Genomic DNA, 18,442 nt, shown 5'->3' with positions numbered 1-18,442 from the left:
ATACTTCTGTTCTGCAATAACTCCAAAGACTGAATAATCAAGGACTTTTCCCCAAGAGAATATAATCCATGTGATACAAATCTACCCATGCTTCACTACATGGTTACTTTTTAACCTCTGTTTATCAGAGCAGATATAATGTAGAAAAGTAGATTTGTACCAACATATTTGCCGCTTAAAAAAGCAAATACCAGCCTTGTCTCAAGGTTAATATTCAGTAATCTGTACAAGTCAGTAATTTCTGCATTGTTAATACATTCTTCTGTGACTCCCTTTCCTTTTCCAATTCGGGTTTTAACAAGTAAAAAGGATTAAAAAATATATTTAATCCATTCTTTCTGGAATGACTCACTGAAAAGGAGAGAATAAAGTCCTCTAATTATAGCTGCCAGGGTTTTTACCTCTTGCTAAGTATACTAATATTCTTTTCACTAATTGCAACTTTCCCCTTCCTCCTCTAAATTTTAAATTCCCAAAATGCTTCTTTATGGAAACATTTTTGAAACTCATTACTACAAGATTTTTCTCCATTGCAAATGCCAGGGCTCTGAAGAGTCCAGAGTTATTTCTCCAGACCCTGCCATTTTCCCACCTCCAAGCTTGTTTGAAAGAACACTACCATGCCCAACTTAATTAAAGGAAGCATCCATTGCAAGACTAATGTCTGTCATTAGACTGAGTGAAGTAGGTGGAAAAAAGATGGATAGATTCCTCAGCTGAAAGGAGACAGCCACCAAAAAAAAATCTGCTTATTGATGGACCAGCATGTATGCATAGCAGAGTCCTCTATTGGCCTGCAAACCAAATGATAACCATACAGCATCTGAGAAACTGCTGTGGCTGCCGTGGGGGCAGGGGGAAAGAGGCATGCTGTAGTCAGAGCATTTCAGAGCATTTCAATACATTTCAACTCACTGCACAAATATCAACTGTGCCCTGGCTAAAACCTGGAAAGACACACATTGTGTTACAAGCACTGCAGCCTTCCCACGGAACACACCACAAATGCAACACAAAATGCTTGTAAAGCACCAATCTATATGACCTTGGAGCTGCACATGTCCATAAGGCTATGGTTTCCTCAGCTGTGAAACCCTGAAATTCAGCACCACAAGAGAATGGGTGGAAATCAGTGATTTTGTCCAATGTCAGCTGCAAGGAAATCCCCGCATAGCTACCACAGCACTGGTCCCTCCAAGCTCACTGACTGCAGAACCTCACACAGGAGCTGCTGAAAGTTCAAGGGATTACTACAGCTTTCTGAACAAAAAAACCATAATTTTGTACCTCAATTTACATCCATGGGAGAATATATAGAATATTAATTTACTGGTATGAATTTTACCAGTTCTGAAGCTTTCTTGAGTGGCAATGTTTGGTTTTGTTTTTTTTAATTATAATTTATTTTGGTCTGCTTTTGTAACCTCTTATTTTTTTTTCAAGATCACAGGGAAAGGAAGTTACTTGTAGTGGTTTGGGGATGAAAGACAGAGCAACCTCTGGCTTCAGCTCAGCAATCTCTGCCTCCCAGCTGGTGGAAAAGCAAATGGCAAGTGCACAGCTCTTCCTCCCCCAGCCACCACCTGTGCCAGCCAAAGCAGAGCAAGGCAAAAAGGAAGCTTTTCAGGCAGGCAAACCATCTGCCATGTGCTGCTGCTGCTGCAGAAGACATCAAAAGGGCAGCAATAAATGTTCCACTTCTGATGAGATCTAGCCATTACTTCTGGTTTGCACCTCTCTAGCTCAAATTAAAAAAGCAGGTCCTGGAGGCGAGATGTGCATCCAGCAGCTCTCCAGAATCCGAGAAACTCTCTTTGAGTGTTTGCCCCAGCTTCCTCTGAGGCTCTATCACCCCATAACTGTAAAAGACACCTGGAACAGTCAAAAAAGTCAAGGTTTAAAGCTTCATACTGGTGCCATTTCAGTGTTATTTACTTCCAGTAGTACCACCTCCATCCCTCTCCACCCCCAAAAGTCCAACCAAAAACAACCCTCTATCATCTGGGTACTTCATAATATATTCAAGCAAATTCCTACTCCCTCACAAAAATCAGAGAATTCATTAGTCTATTCCCCTCACCACCTACCATTTCTCACATTAAATGGAGAATATTTGTGATCTTAAGCAATCAAGTTTCTAAAGCACAGTGAAAATTTGTTATTAGAACAGTTCATCACCGCAGGCCTTTCCGTCCTTCCTCCCACCCACCCACCTACAGACTTTAAGGGAAACAGTTGTGGCTTACAGGGAACAGAGGGAAACACCTCATATTCAGCAAAGGGATCTCACACACATGCAGGAACACCACTTGGTACACACAGATTTGTATCCCAGATGATCTTACCCTGTTATTAGAACAAACTAAGCCTTTCTAATTTACAGAAAAGTCAGCAGAAGATTATTTCAGAAGTTAAGAGGTCTAAAAGTCAAAGCATGCTAGAATTCTCTAGAAGGGAAAATGTTGACCTGCCCCTAGGCCAGGCTACCCCAGCTGGTAAGAGGCAGAAGTTGCCGAAAGATGTGGCAATTACAAAACCAAGGCACTTAGGTGTATTCAAAGGTCTGGCAACATTATGGTTAATTTAACTCTTCAAACAGTGTCCACAGTGCCCAGATGATAACTTCCCCTTCAGCTTGAACAACTTGCAGCTCTCTAAATTCCTCCTCCTGCAGAGGAGGGATGGGAAGCAATGCACTACACTCACCAATGCCAAACTGTGCTGGGCTGGAGATTGCATGATGCAAAAAGACTTGTCGCACTAACTGAATACCCAAGTTTTACAGTCCTTTATTACCTCAACTGACATAAGCTTACAGGGCTACATCTTGGAAACACTGTCTTCCAAAAAGGACGGCACCTAATATTCAAGTCTCAGAACCAGGCAGAACAAACCCTTCCACTACCTTGTTAATGACTTTTGCTCTAAAACAAAGCAAAACCTCCAGTACATTAAGCCTGTTCCGTCAATTTCTTTAGCAATGCATCTGAAGCTCTAAATAATTAGAAGGAAAATTAGAGGACTTTTCACCCTCACAACAGCAAATCGGGCCCAGCTAATTTCCCAAATGAATCAAGAATCCAGAGCCAACCAACTACATATTAGTCACTTGGCTAGCAAGGAGGACTTTACTTACACTAATGAACTTAGGACTTCATTAAAATGTAATTTTAAGTTTAGCAATACACCAGGATAATATATTGCAGTAGGAAAGGGACAGGATTGACACCGCAGACTCAGCTTCTTGCTACTTATCACTAATAAATTAATATAAATTAAAAATCAATACAGCAGGGTAGTGCAAGACAAACGCTAATGTCCATGAAGAGAGAATTTGTTAGACTCATTGCCCCTGTGCTGCCAGGCACATCACTAATTCTGCAGGACTGGAGAGGATTGAGACAAGCTGTTTTGCACAGCACAGCCAGAATTTGCATCAGCTCCCCTTCTGCAATCGATTCGTATCCCCTCATGCCCAAACCATCATCTTACACAGACAGGACTAGTGCCAGCTTTGAATTATTGTGAGGAAGCCTGTCACAGAGCTACCCAAGTTCTTTACTTGCACCATTAAAAATGACCACAGTGCGAATGGGAACTCTTCTATATTTCATCTTGAGCATCCTATCCTAGATTTTTTGCGAGACAACTGATTACTCCAGTTATCTCAGTCAGTCAAAATCCAAACTGCATCAGCCTCCGGTGGAAAGCTGAAAATGAACACAAAGGATCCAGTATGGGACAAAAGCCACACACAATGTAAGAGCAGCTTTCCATTCTTCAAACTTGGCCTCAGCAATGCTTGCCCAAGTTGTTGTGCAAAAATCAGTATGAGAATAGTATATAAAGCTCTGGGACTAAAAATAGGATTTTCTCACAGATGCTTAGTCTAAAGTTAAATTTTGACAAATTTACTGCACAATTGCACTTAGCACAAGGCAGAAGAAAAAATGGTGCCATGCAGCTGAGAGCCTTTCTTTATGACCTGCCTTTTAGGTATCTTTCATATACAAAAAGCAGAAATGTCACCATCATGACAACCCAGAAAATATTCTTGAAGGTGACTTGCCACATACTGTTTAAACTAGATTAATACCTTTGTGGGTTTTAACTAGACTAGGTAGGGAGCCTATCTTAAAAAAATAATAATTACATCACTTTTACTACTATTATGTTCAGAAAATCAATTCTCTTGCAGTTTTGTAGTATGTTTCTCATAAGCACATATATGCTTATTCTTCTATTAAAAAGGCAGCTGCAAATACCAAATCTTTAAAGTACCTAATAGAATTAAGCATGTATTTATTTAAATGAAAGTAAAAATTGAGTCTATTTCCCTTGTCAGTAACTCCCCACCCAAGGAATTCATCCTTATTGTTTCTCCTTTGATGCAGACAATTATCTTTGTATGACTGCATGAACATGAGATTCCACTGCACCTTCTTTTCAACTATGTAATAGCAATTTAAACATTTAATACATATTCCTTTAAAGAAATTTAAGTGAATTTATTGTATAAAATTATGATTGGCATGGTACAGAAAAGTTCCTTTTAATGCACATTTCCCATTAACTTGTACACAAATATTACAAGTATCAAGCAAAATGCAAAAGTCTTAAGAACTAATTCCATACTACAAAAGTGTTCACATAGTGAAGTTACTCTGGTTACAAAATGTCATGGAAATAAAAGCACTTCAAAATACATATTTGGGAAATGTTTTAAATAATCAACGCAACCTTAAGTTAGTTACAAAATGCAAAGAAAGAGCTACCCTCTTCAAAACACTGTTGTTCATTTGGCAAGATAGAGCAAAGTTCAGATCAGTTCACTGAAGGACTGTTCTTCACAAGAAACAAACAAACAAAAAAAAAACCTTTAATTAAGAAAGGACTCAATTATACTATGATGACAAATAACGCCATCAAAAAGTTATCTGGCTCTCTTGTTTTCACACAGGAGCTGTCAGAGGCAGAGATGTGTAAATGAACACTTCCAGGTAGATACAGATTGCCTTTTCAAAAACCAACCAATCAAAACTAAATCCAAAACCAAATGAAACCAAAACAAAAAACAAACAAACAAACAAACCCAACAAAAAACCCAACAAAAACAAACAAAAAAACCCAAAACCAAGCCCCTAAACAACAGAAAGGAGACAATCTGAACTTTGTTGCTTTCACGGGACTAGCCCAGTTCTTTAGGTCGCAGGACCCAAGAACAGCAATCTGCAAAGGACATGTATTTGAGGAACAAAATGGAACTCCCGCTGCGAAGGAGCGCGCAGGTGTTGGGTTGCGCGAGTGCTGCACGTCCTCTCGGTAAGGCTGTCAGAGGCTCTCACATCTCTGCTTCCCAATGGCCCTGAAGACCCACTGTTCTTAAGACAAAAATGCTTGGACCCTACAACCAACCTTAAAAAAAGGAGGCACAGTCACACAGCTAGGAAATAACACAAAATTTTGAAGACTGAAAGCATCCTTAAAACTCACACAAAAGAACTAGAAAAGAAGCCATACTTTACATTATGTTTGTATCAGATGACTTGCATGTGTTTGAGCCACTGAACGTTGGTATGTATATCTACATGAAACTCACGCATACAGAACATTGTGTTCAGGCATTATTTTTGTTTTACTTTTAGACACACACACAAGTTACTGCCAGGTTATCCAGTCCATTTAATGCAGTGAAAAACAGTCCACAGCAGGCGTAAAAGGAGCAGTATCCAATATAGTTTTGTCTTGCAAAAATGGAGTCAGAATTCCTGAGTCTCAGAGACATTGCTGTCCTCTCCATTACTGGATTATTTCTTTTTTCCAAGGAGAACCTCTAGTTTTCGTTTCTTCACTCTAATGAAATTTGTAATAGATTGCATCTTTTAAAAAATGTAAAACTAGTACAAAAGATGTGCCAACCAAAGTGAATTTTTAAAGCTTTTTAAAGGGAGAGGGGATTCACTTACAAAATAAAGGCCACCTTCTTGTAAAATTAGTACTGCTAATATCCCACCATTCTGTTTAGAGCAGAGATTTAACTCCCTGTTCTAGAAGCCTTACAACATACAGTCACGTGAGCTGACAAACTTCATCCTTTAAACAATTAAAAATATCATATATAGGACTAATGTGGAACAGCCCTTTGTTACAATCACCAAGGTGGCAAAACCAATTAAGTGTCATTCAAATAGTCATTGCAATCTAACTTCTGTATTTTCCCTTGTACTTTGCATATTACACAGTGTAACTTAAAATGTAATTTAAGAGCACTTCAGTCCCACAATGTAGGATTTAAGCTTGTATGAATACATTTGCATGGCTCTGCAACATTTGTAATGACTTAGAAAAATACATTCAACCAAAACTTTACATAGGGTTCCATTTTTTCAAATAAAAAAATGAAGAAAAAGCCAAATGGTCCCATCATTAGCTAAATAATACACTCCAAGTTCTGGAAGCAATTCCTAAGCAAAAGCACATTCAAGAATAACATACATTGAATTGTATACTTTCTCATTCACCTTTATCAGTAATAAAATTCTACTGTATATAATTATTTAGCCTTATAAATAATGCTAAGCAGAAAAATATTTACCTCTGTGCTAATTTTTTGTTTATAGAAGCATTTCTCAGTTTATAGGAGCAAAGGAAAAAAAAAACTACTTAAAGTGCAGATTACAGGCCATGACAGGCATTATAAATGACCAAAGGTGCAGCCAAATTTGCATTTACATCTTAAGTTACTTTGCCATCTTCCTTATGTTGCTAGAAGTCACCCCATGTGCAATTAAAGAGCTGGTCAGTTGGTTTGTGCCACAGTACAACCTGTAATCACTTGTAATTTTTTAACAATCCATTTCAATTGTCCATAGATATTTCTAGGCAAGGTTCAAGATATTTCTAGCTCAGGTTCACAAAATCCTACTTAGTCATTAACACCTGAAATCACACAATATTGACACCCCCTCCAGAGAATGCTACTGTCCTCTTGTTGCAGTATGTGGTTGAGCCATTGATGCTTGGCTGAGTGTCTTTAACAAGTGATGTCTTCATTTCCATCTCACACGCTACAATCGCTGCATTGAGTTCCACTTGAGCCCGGTGAACGACATAAAACGAGAGTCCTATGCTTATGACAATCTGCAAATAAAACAAGAGTGTTGTAGGCTCCACAGGCTGTGGGAATGAATACAAAGCAACTGATCTGAATGAAACAAAAAGTTGTCAATGTAAAGATTCATGAAGGCATCTGTTGACTCAAAGCTTCACATGCAAGAGACCGGAAGGGAGATGAACTCAGCCCCTGAGTAGCTCTAAACCTGCATATGCCAACAATGTAACCAGCATGTCAGAACACAGACATCACACAGAGCTTAAAATATTTATATACATTGAAAAGATAAGTTTCTTTCTTTCTGTTGAAATCCATACATGTTATAAAGCAATCCTTACACCTTCTCTCTTCAGTACAACACCAGTCAAGTTTTTAGCTGAGATCCTCCTTAGGGAAAAAAACAAACATAAAATCTTCAAATAAAAAGCAAGGTGTTTCATAGTGAGAATCCATTTGAAAGAAGCAAGTTCCTCTGCCTTTTTAAAAGAACATTAACTAGCTGGAACCTGCAGCTTCCTTTCAAAAAGGCAAAGAAGTTATATTACTTACAACAAAACCTAGAGTTCTGAGTCTAAAACCTGAACTTCATTACTAACTGTAGGGCTGCTTCCTTTAACATTGAGTACTATTGCTTAAAACACCTGTCAGCATGGCAGACAGTGCTGGAATATCACTAAGACAACTGACAGGTAGGAGCACAGGACAACTGCAGCTGGAAGGCCCCCTGGCAGTCTCTAACCAAACCAGCTGCTCAGAGCAGGGCTGGCTGTAAGATCAGAACAGAACTTTTGTCCAGTCAGGTCTTGAAAACTTTTGTAAAAGAATAGAGATTTCACCACTTCTTTGGGCACTCTGCTCCAGTGCTTGACTACCCTTGGGGTTTAAATGACGTTCCTCATCAATTTATGCTACACATTTCAAAAGCTGGCTAATGTAAGATTCACAATGATATTATACACACTGATTTTTGAATAGATAGGAAAATTTCTATTCTAGAAGCTTACCCAAATATTTAAATTTGCTTTGGTTTAGAAATATTGCTACCAGTAACCTAGTTCCCTAGATAAATAATTTAAAAAAATATATTTATATACATAGACAACCATGAAATGTGAAGGATTTTCAGAGCTATTTACTAAATCAAAGTCCCATCAAAGCTCACCCAGGCAAAGCACTTAGCAGAAGCCTGAGAGACAGAGGGAGAATCTAAATAATTTCTCCACTAAAGGCCTCCCCTTCAGTTATTCAGTCATGTCCCAAGGACTGGTCTCAAGGAGGTCAGTACTCCTTTTAAAACATTCAGGCTACCCAGCTACCACTTACCTGAGCACCATTTATGTTACAACCTATATAATCTGCAAAGGAGAGTCAATGTCAATTAAAAAAAAAAATATGTAAATGGGAAAAAAAAAGGAAAAGGCCATTAAAAACTTCTACCCTGAAATAACATTTCATGACTAAAATAATAGCTAATCAAGAAATCATTTATTTTCTCTTTGATTTATCAAACTATCTATGCCACACTAACAAAGGCATTTTACACCATGTTTCATGAAAACTATAAATTATATAGCTTCTATTTCTATTCAGTAGAAATAGTTCTATTTAAGAGTGCACAAATTTCAGGGCAAGGGAGGAAGGTATGTCCTAAACTTAGTTTTCTATGTTAACATTGTTAAACATCAGCTTTATGACTATGTAAAAACTGAGAAACTGAAATTACTACAGTACCTACTGAAAGCCTGCAAACCATGGTAATTATTAGTCAAACACAGCCTGAAGTACTGTCACTGTCAGAGGAGGTTTTAATAGATAGTATAATTCAGAAATACGCATAACCTCTATACTCATAATGGTCTCACACTTAAGGCTTATACCCAAAATTTACTGATAAATTATTTCAAGAGCTAAGGTCATGTAAAGGTACTTAACATACTTTTCATTAATTTACTCACTTGTAAAATTAGGATATTCTAATTTAGGCATTAGGGAAATAGTACTCTACAGCATTTTTAATATCTTTAATATTTATGCAAAATGGGTATGCTGAGTGCTAACAGTGAACAGTGCACAAGTCCTGGGTCTACACACACATATGCTTTTGTGTAGGGGTGGTTGACAAGTCTAAAATTCAGCAGGTTACCCCTGAAGGCAAGGATTTTTCTGGATTTTCAGTCCAGAACAGGGCCAATCAGTTCCAAGAAAAAGAAAAGCAATAATCTGGGGAAGTTCTCTGCCTTAGCTAGCTAAAAAAAACTAACTAAAAGCAAAGGAGAGCTCTTTCCTGCTGTCTGTGCTGCAAACAACACAATCCATGAGAGAGAATTGCAGCCTCTAAAAACAAACTGCACGCTTCTTTCCTCCCCACTTTGCTCTCAGAATCAGTCTTAAATGTGCAGACCTTAATATCCAGCATAAACAGAACAGAATACTGGGGATACAAGCATCATAAAGTCACCCTAGGACAGCAAGAGAAGAAAACTTACTGAAACCCATATCAGAAAAAGAGAATACTGAGTAAGTTCTGCTTTGTGTTATGGTGAGGTGTGAGAGAATTACACTTTTCCCAGAGCATAAAACTAAACCTAAAGAAATCAGTACACTGGGAACCCATTTTTCTGGCTATCTAGCAATCAACAGAAATCACAGAGAGACAGACAGCACTGTTACCAAGGTCTATGAAAGCAGTTATTTTAACTGACCTGTAAACCAAATACAAAATAGCCACTAACACTTTGTTCTGCAATCACGTCCTCCATGGTGCGCAAGGTAGTGCCCAAGTACGAGTTCAGGAGCTGAGTAGGAAGCAGCCCAAGTGAAGAAGCCATCAGGTAGTTGGGTAGTGATAGATCTGTAATCTGAATTTAAAAAAAAAAGTAAGAAATCAAAAGCAGCTTCAACACAATCTATGTGTACAAACAACCAGTCTACCACTTTCCACAACCATCCCTGCAAAAACATTAGAGAATATCCTACATTCCTCCACTGAAACTTTGATTCACGCAGAGGGGAAGATAACAGAATGATATATTATGTATCTAGTTTTCATCTGGCCTTTTTAAAGTTACTAGGTTTGATTTCACCTTACATTATGCAACATCTCTGTGCAACAGTCAGTAACTAGGGGTGCAATTACCCTCTTCACTGAAGATATTTATTTCTACCTGGTGAACAGAGTCCTTGGACTTATGAGAATTTAATTGTGAGAAGAAATTATTTTATCGAATGTGAAAGTCTAACACAAAAATCTATCGGTTTTGCATTTATGCATATGGCAAATAATACAAGAGGTAATTGCTCAAAATGTCACTGTTTTAAATAGGATCCAGGTGAACAGAATGGCAGATAGAATTTGTCTATGCAGGGCAAGTTATGAGTTTATTAAGATACTCTTTCAGTGATCCCTGAATGATGAGCAATACCCGTCTACATCTATACTGATATAGAGGAGTATCATTAAGATTGTCTACCAAAGGTGCCTTGCATCTCACTTCAATTAGTGAACAAATAGTATGCATAGCTACAGGTTTTATTAATTTATCTGGAGAAAACACTAAGAATACTTTGGTATCTTCTTCTCTTTGCTGTGAGGTTCCTGTTCTGTGTCAATAGGTGGACGTAGAAGCTTACACAGGAACAAAGTACACAGTACCAGCTAAATTAGCATCAGCAGCCATCGGGAAATATTAAAGGCAAGTGTCATGAGATCAAAAGATATTTACACAAGAAAAAAGAAAAGAGGAAACTGGATTAAAAATGAGTATGAAAACAATTATTTTGAAAACAAGCAGTCCAAAAGAAATTCCAGATTAATTCAGTTGATAATAACAGAGATCTAATTAAGAACAGCTCTAACACTGAGAGCCTACATGGAAATTATTGACCTTGCCAGTTTTGTACAATGTTGAAGACCAAAGAATAGCAGCAACGTTACTCATTTCATCATGCTATTCTTAAAATAAACTTCAGTTACTGTGAAAGTCACAGTGCTGAATTCTCAGAGCTCTAACTACCATCAGTGGAAAGTTTTTGGGAGGAAGGGCAATGGAGGAGCAGAATGCAATGAAGCATAAAGATTAAAAATAATTCACTGGAACAAGATCCAATAAGCCATTTCCAAACTTCACACTGCATATTATACTTCCCACAGACTGAAATATATACCAGTACCACAAATATTATATTTCCTTCTCTAGATAAGGTTAATTTAGATTTATAATGAAAAAGGATTACATAATTATGTCAGAACTTCACATTTGACCAATACTTTCAAAACACTTTTTTAAGCATTGTTGTAATCTGGGCCATGTAATAAGAATGCATAGTCCAAAGCTCCCATATTGCCAAGGGAATGAAGGAGCTGCTATTAAAAGTTTCTGAAATACTAACTCAGAGGCAAGCTTTGCTAAGTAGGACACTATCATTACATCTAATGGAGCTGGGAACGTTCCCAAAGATTGCTTTAACACTCTTGGCACCTCTCTCATTTGTGCAGAAGTATTAAGGACACTTCAGTTGCAGAGCAACATGGCTGCACACCTGGATGAGTCCCGAAACAACTGGACCTCCTGAGTCATGAGAGAGATTGTTTCCAAATGAAGGGGAGACTGCCCCAGTGGATACACTTAATTGCAGCTTGTGCTTTCCACTGCAATGAGAGCTAAGGAGAGGGTGGAAAAATTTTTGAGATGTCATTTTAACTGAACTGTACGTTTAGAGCTACAGTTGTATCCCTTTGCCCAGAATGCACAGGAAGTGGGCAGCATCCCTGCCTAAGAAACTTGAGAAATCATCAATAAAACCTACAGCTTTCCATACTTTTCTTTCTCGGAACTTTACTTGTTCTGTGAACCTGCCAAATTGGTATCTGCATGGCCAGGCTGCCCAACAGAGCCTACCAGGGCTCTGTTTCTGGTGAAAACTCAAGCCAGCAAAAATTAACCCTGAAATCCCAAACTAAGGACAGATGCAATTGTGTTATGGGCCATAACAGAAACACATTTAAACTGTACTCAAATACAATTAAGAAGTACCTAATTACCCTGATAACAATAGTCAGAACCCCCCCACACACCCTCAGGAAGCCTTGGATGGGCTTTGTCCCATGGAACACTTGTGCATTCTTTGCAGCTGACACCTTTGGTCAAGGAATAAATGCTTCTGTCAAGATTTTGCTGGAGGCTCCCATGCCTTTAAGAATTGCAGCACAATATTTCTTCCCTCACTTTACAAATTCCTGTGTTTCAAATCAGGTAGGCTTAGTGACCAAGGGCAAAGGATAACTGGTGCTTTTTTTCCTCAAAAAAAAGCCCAAAACAAAACCCCCCAGAAACACCTCTTCCTGCTTCAAAAAAAAAAAAAAAAAAAAAAAAAAAAGTCAACACCACCCCCTAAAAAAATCCCAGTAATACAAAAAAAAAAAACACCAGCTGCCAACTTTCCAACAAGCAGAGGAAGTAGTGTGTATGTTCTTGCAAAGCAGGTACCATTTCTTCAACTCTGACTTCATTGTGTGCATTTCTGAACCCAGAGGTGCACACTTGAACACTCAGATTTTTTAAATCAGATTATTTCTTTCATGTAATATTCCCCTTAAAGACGAGAGGGGAAGTATGAAATCCCATCTAACCTACATCTAGCACTGCAAATAACCAGGCTGCACAAATCTCACTCCAAGAACAAACTCGTGGGAAGGAGATGATAACCTGCATACCAGGCCTCCTTTACAGACCTGCCTTCAAAACACTCCAGAGCTGGCAAGGTGAGAGAGCTGGGCATGGGCAAACATCAGTAAGAGCTTTCAAACCCACCCCAGCAGCCCAGGCCACTCTGACATCAGGAGTGACAATTAAGCAAAACTCAAAAGAGAAATACAAACATACTTTCAGTTAGGAAGTGCTATATTCCAGAAAGGCAAGCAAATGCATTACCTCACTCCTCTACCAGCAGAACAATCTTTTAAGAAGCAAGATGCTCATGTCGGACTGGTGAGACACTACGGAATTTGTGTTAACTTTCTTCTTATGCTGTTTCGATTGATATGATTCCCTCACTAATCAAATCCTAAGAAGCTCTTCCATCTTTCTCTACACCCCCTACAAACCAACCTCCCGAAAGCCCTCAGCAGATGGTACATGCCACCAAACAAGTGCTTGTAGAAATCATTTAATCCCAGCCCTGCAGATGACCCTGCTCACATCAAGGTTATGCCTTTCCCCAAACCTCATGTGTCACTTCCTTCCTTCTCTCTCTTTTAAGTATTCTCGGTATGTCCAGTTTACTTTAAAATATCCAGACAGAAAACATGCATAGACCACTGGAAAGTTAAAGATGTGTACTTTTTCTTAAGTTCACTGTTGTTTAAAAATTAATGCTTTTAAAATTCATTGCTGAAATTGCTAGCAAGGGGAAATGTATTTTAAACTTAAAACAAGTGTAAAGTTTTCAAATAAGTGAGATTTCAAGGGAATGACAGCTTGGTCTGTGTAGGCAGAAAACTGTACTTTTTACATAACTTAAATTTGACTCAAAATAAGAAAAATTCTTGAACTCCTAGATTTGTATGCATCACTTTTTGGTGATCTAGTAGTTCATATTAGTGAGCTCATATTAGTAGCTCATATGAGTGAAAAACTGCGTATACACTATGCATTATTTGACTATGCCATAAAGCAGTAAATCAGGAGTAATAAACATAACCAAACTAAAATTAGCCAAAAAATCCAAGTTACTTAGCATAACTCAAGCATCTGGTTTCATCTCATTTCCTATCTATTATTTTAACACTGAAACCATCCACTTGGAAAGAAAATTATTTAGCCTGCAGAATATGGAGAATACAAACCACAATGATTTACAGCATCATTTTAATATTGAACTGGCCTGAATACTCTGCTGAATCGTATTTCCAACAGAAGGGTTATGCCAGGAAGGAAATAATTTTAACTTGGTAATTCTCTGGTGTGTTGTTTAGATCCAATACTACTCTATATCATCTGCTGACTACTGCTAGTGACTTCCCAAAGCTGTGAACAAGCAGAGCACAACAGCTCTCCCCACTTTAGGAGGGTCACAGCACAGCAGAACCTTCATCTGCACTTGGACCTTGGGCTCCAGGAGGGACTTTGCTCTCCCTGCTGGACAGGTCTAAGCCCCTTCAATAATACAGGTTAACAAATAAAATAGCAAAGGTTCAGCGGTTCAGTTTCTCATTCTTAACAAGAAAATGGTTAAAGGATTTCTTAAAAAGAAATTACAAGTTGCTACAGTTCTTATGGATAGAGATTACAGCTCTGGAGATGAATGCTCCATTCACACAGTTTTATATACAGCAATTTAAAATATTTGGTGTGGATGTTACAGCCCAAAACTGAATGGATTAAATTTTACTTAATAAACAAACTTGGTATTTGGTGACCTACTAATTGCAGCCAGATGATTCTGTCAAAATTAAGCAAATGCATTGGAAGGGTACAGGATCAGGACTGCAGACAGGGTGGGCTATAAGAAAGTGTCAGACCCAAACATGTGCTTAGATAGTCACTTGTATTAAAGAATATACAAATTACTGATAACATTTGAAGTATTTCACAATCCAGTTTGCTTTGTTTTGGCTTCGCCCAGTTAGCAGATACAACTGAGGCATAACACAGCCAAAACGAGATCCTTCAGACAAAGTACTCAGGAAGAAAGGAGGGTCTGAAATTGTCATCAGCACAATACTCAAACAAACCACCATATATGTTCTTTGCTTTTTTCCTTCAAGATGATCAGATACCAAATGAATGTACCAATCTGCACCTGAAAATAGAAAGAAAAGCAAGACTAACCCTCTTCCAGACTCAAGTTTAAACTAACTTTCAGTGCCACTCCATAATACAGTCCCTTTCCAGGTCTGAGGCTACATGCTGCTCTGCCCAAAACCTGCAACCTATCTTGTGTGCATGGACTTAACATCCTGTATGGATTTGCCAGATGCATGGTACAAACACCAACCACACCGAGAAAGAATTTTAATCTGTCTACTTCTTTTTTTCCAATATGATTACTTATATTAAGTAGTTTAGGAAGACCTGGCAAGAGTTTTCCTCAACTCTTGCTATGTTTTAAAGTTGATCACTTTAAAGCAGAAACACATCATGCCTGTTGAGTTCTCCACAGATTTTGCTATGCGGCACCTTGGTGATTCTAACACTAGGATACAGTTTTGAAGGACAAGAGAGCAACTCTTAACACAACGCCAATGAGCAAGGCACCTCAAAAATCTGCCTGTGTCCCTCTGCATGCACAGAAGAGCAGGCAGAGAGGGTTGTTTTTACTGTTGTTAAAAGAGAGAGAAACCACGGCTTGTTCCCAGGAAAGAAGGCAACCTCTACCAGCAGGAGCAGCCACTGTGCCCAAAGACATCCTTCCAGCACCTGTCTTCCTTCCACACAGCCCAGGCAGGGACTCACCGCGAAGACGGCGTTCTGCAGCCCGAAGGGGATCAGCGTCAGCCGCGACAGAAACACCACCTTGAGGCCGCTGCCGCCCTCCACGACACGGACGATGGCACTGAGCGTCCCGCTGCCCTGGATCCTGGCCCGTGCCCAGCGGGCCAACAGCCGCCTGCAGGCCACGTGGGCCACAAAGGTGCCGACGAGGACGCCGAACACCATCAGCCCCATGCCCAGCACGAAGCCGTAGAGGTAGCCGGCGGCCACGTTGAGCAGGATGTAGCCCCAGCCGCACGGGAAGGACACGACGATGAAGCCCACGGTGAAGAGCAGCACGCCGGCCAGGCTGTCCAGGCTCTCGGCCCAGAGCAGCAGGTCCCGCAGGTACTGGCGCACCAGGGCCAGCGAGGCGAAGCAGACGGCGGCCAGGACGCACAGGCTGAAGCAGCTCTTGCACCAGCAGGTGCCCAGGAGGCAGCAGGAGCAGCGCCAGCCGCGGGCCTCGGCCAGCCCATGCCCGCCGCCGCCCGGCTCGGGCAACTGGCAGAGCAGCAGCTCCGCGGGCGGCAGCCCGTCCTGGTCCGCGCAGGGCCCCAGCAGCAGCCCGCCGGCCCCCGCCGCCTCCGCCGGGACGAAGCCGATCGTGTCTCCGCTGCCGCCGCCTCCCGCTGCCGTCCCGGCGGCTCGGGACAGCCAGCGGCCCAGGTCCTGCCGGGCGCCCTGCGCCGCCGCCTGCTTCACGGCCCGGGAGAGGAGCTGCAGCGCCGCGGCCCCCGCGCCCAGCATCCCCCCGCCCCGCCGCCCGGCTCCAGCGCCGCCAAGCCGCGCAGCCCCTTTGCTCCCCGCCTCCCCACGCAGCCTGCGGGCAGGGGCGGCCGTTCCCTCATCGCCCCGCCATGGCCCGGCTGCCGAGCCCGGCCAAGGGCCGGGCGGGGGCGGGGAAGCGGCGGCGGGGAGGGCGGGGAGGAGGGGGCCGCGCTTCACCGCCGCCCGGCGGGCGGAGGGGCCGGAGAGGCCTCCGCGCCGCCTCCCGCCTCGGCCGCGCCGCCGGGGCTACGGCGTTAGACGGCGGCGGGGCCGCTCTCTCCGTCCCGGCAGCGGCAGCAGCGGCCCTGGCGGAGCGCGAGTCCCGGGGGGCGGCGGCGGCGGCAGCACCGCGGCTCCATCTCCCCGCGCTGGGCTCCCGCTCCGCTCCGGGAAGCGCCTTCTCGGAACGGCGGTGCCGATGTGGCAAGCCCGGGAGGGAGGAGGCCAGGCGAAGCTCCGGCGGCGGCAGCGCCCGGCCCCGCTGCGGGGCTCGGCCGCGGCGCCAAGGCTCCGCCTCCCGCCCCGCCCCGGGAGCGCCCCGCCGGCCGGGTGTGCCCCAGCGGGGCCCCGCCGCCCGCCTCGCCCGAGCCGCCCCGGGCCGCACACCCCCTCGGCCCCGGTGCCAGCCGCCCGCATTCCCGGCACAGCCGTGACCCGTGGGGTTTGGAGAGAGCTGTGCTGGAAAGCGGGCTGTTTTCCATCAGGGGAGCGCAAGGTTCAAGCATCACTGACTCTACTGGTACTCTTGCGCTCCCTTGACACGTCTCCCTCTCTTACGTGAGGGCTTTGTACCGCAAACACCCCGGCTTGCCCGTCTCTATCAGGGGAACGAGCCTTCCCCGACCAGCACCGGGCTTTGAGCCCGTGCGCCCGGGCTCCGCGGCACCTCCGCGCCAGGTCAGCGTGGCTCACACGCCCCAATGCTCGGACCCACTTTGGCACGGTTTGGGGTTGAGTTTTGAGGCATTGCCAGAAAGAAAGAAACAGCCTGGACATGGAGTGAGGGCTCCATTTAGAGGGGTGTTTTCTCGGGAGCCTCGCTGAGGCTCGATGGCTTCGTAGGTCGCTTTTGCTCTGGTGTTACTAATGGCAAGGTGCCGAAAGGGTTTGTTTTCTCTACAATGCTTATATATATACAACGTGTTCCAGGGGAGTTATACTCCCCTGCTGGGAAATTTGCAAGCGTGTATTAAATGAGAATACGTGTAGGTTGTAAGGTTAAAGGGTGAGTGGAAACAAACAAACATATCAAAATTAAGAACATATCTTTAAGTACTGCAATTATGCACTTGTAAAATGCAATGGTAGAAACAATATAATCTGGGCAAACCAGCAAATCAGCCTAAGAAAATGACAGATGTCTTTGAGAGCCAACAGCAGAATAAAACCTCTGTACAGCAGGGAAATTGCAGGTAAATGTCTCCAGCATAACCTGCTTTCTTTGCTGTTACCTGTATCTGAGTGAGAGCATTTGATTTTGTCTTCACTCTTTGCTTGCATGCAAACACAGGCAGGGCATACATCCGGAATTGTAATAATAAAATAATGTCAACAAAACCCTGCACTAGAGCTTGTAAAGGATGATGGGCGTGCTTGTACATTCAGTAAGGCATTTCAGCAAACAGGGCAGCCGGAAGGTCAGTAGAACAGGAAGACAAAATACTAATTTCTGGTTTTATACTAAGAGCACATATGTCTTTCATGTGGATTCAGCTTGTATATATTTTTGTTCAATATATTATACTTTCATAAAACAGGAAAAAGTCTATGTGGAAGTGTCTAACAGAGTTACAGCTTTTCACTGCCTTTCCCTTGCTGTATTTAAAGTGCCGAACCTTGTACTCTGAGCTGGAATGAATTTCTGGCTGTCACTCTAGAAGCTACAGGGTTCTGTATTTATAATTGTAGCAAATGTACTTGAAAAGTGACCACAAGAGAGTATGAAGAACATAATGGTCTATCTAAGTGACAGTTTTGATATTACACTCTAACCTATAAAAAAAAAGTTAACTGGTTAGTGGATATGCTTTTCCAGTCCCTAGGAATATACAGGCTGAATCTCCTTGACCTTATCCATCACCTGGGC

The 18,442-nt window shown here is 42.0% G+C and overlaps 1 protein-coding gene across 1 annotated transcript; it reads right to left on the bottom strand.

Annotated features, from left to right (window-relative positions):
• Positions 1–4,483: 4,483 nt before the first annotated feature.
• On the bottom strand, positions 4,484–17,057 carry TMEM64 (transmembrane protein 64). Its single transcript, XM_058026150.1, is given in 6 exon segments — positions 4,484–7,140; positions 9,817–9,972; positions 15,568–16,469; positions 16,472–16,527; positions 16,566–16,753; positions 16,755–17,057. Coding segments are annotated over 6 exon segments (1,800 nt in total). The 3' UTR covers positions 4,484–6,945.
• Positions 17,058–18,442: the final 1,385 nt, after the last annotated feature.

The sequence above is a fragment of the Melospiza georgiana genome, chromosome 1 (genome assembly GCF_028018845.1).
Source record: "Melospiza georgiana isolate bMelGeo1 chromosome 1, bMelGeo1.pri, whole genome shotgun sequence".
In the NCBI taxonomy this organism is placed as follows: domain Eukaryota; kingdom Metazoa; phylum Chordata; class Aves; order Passeriformes; family Passerellidae; genus Melospiza; species Melospiza georgiana.
Note: the sequence above shows the minus strand (reverse complement) of the source record. Positions and strands in the feature narration are given on the sequence as shown.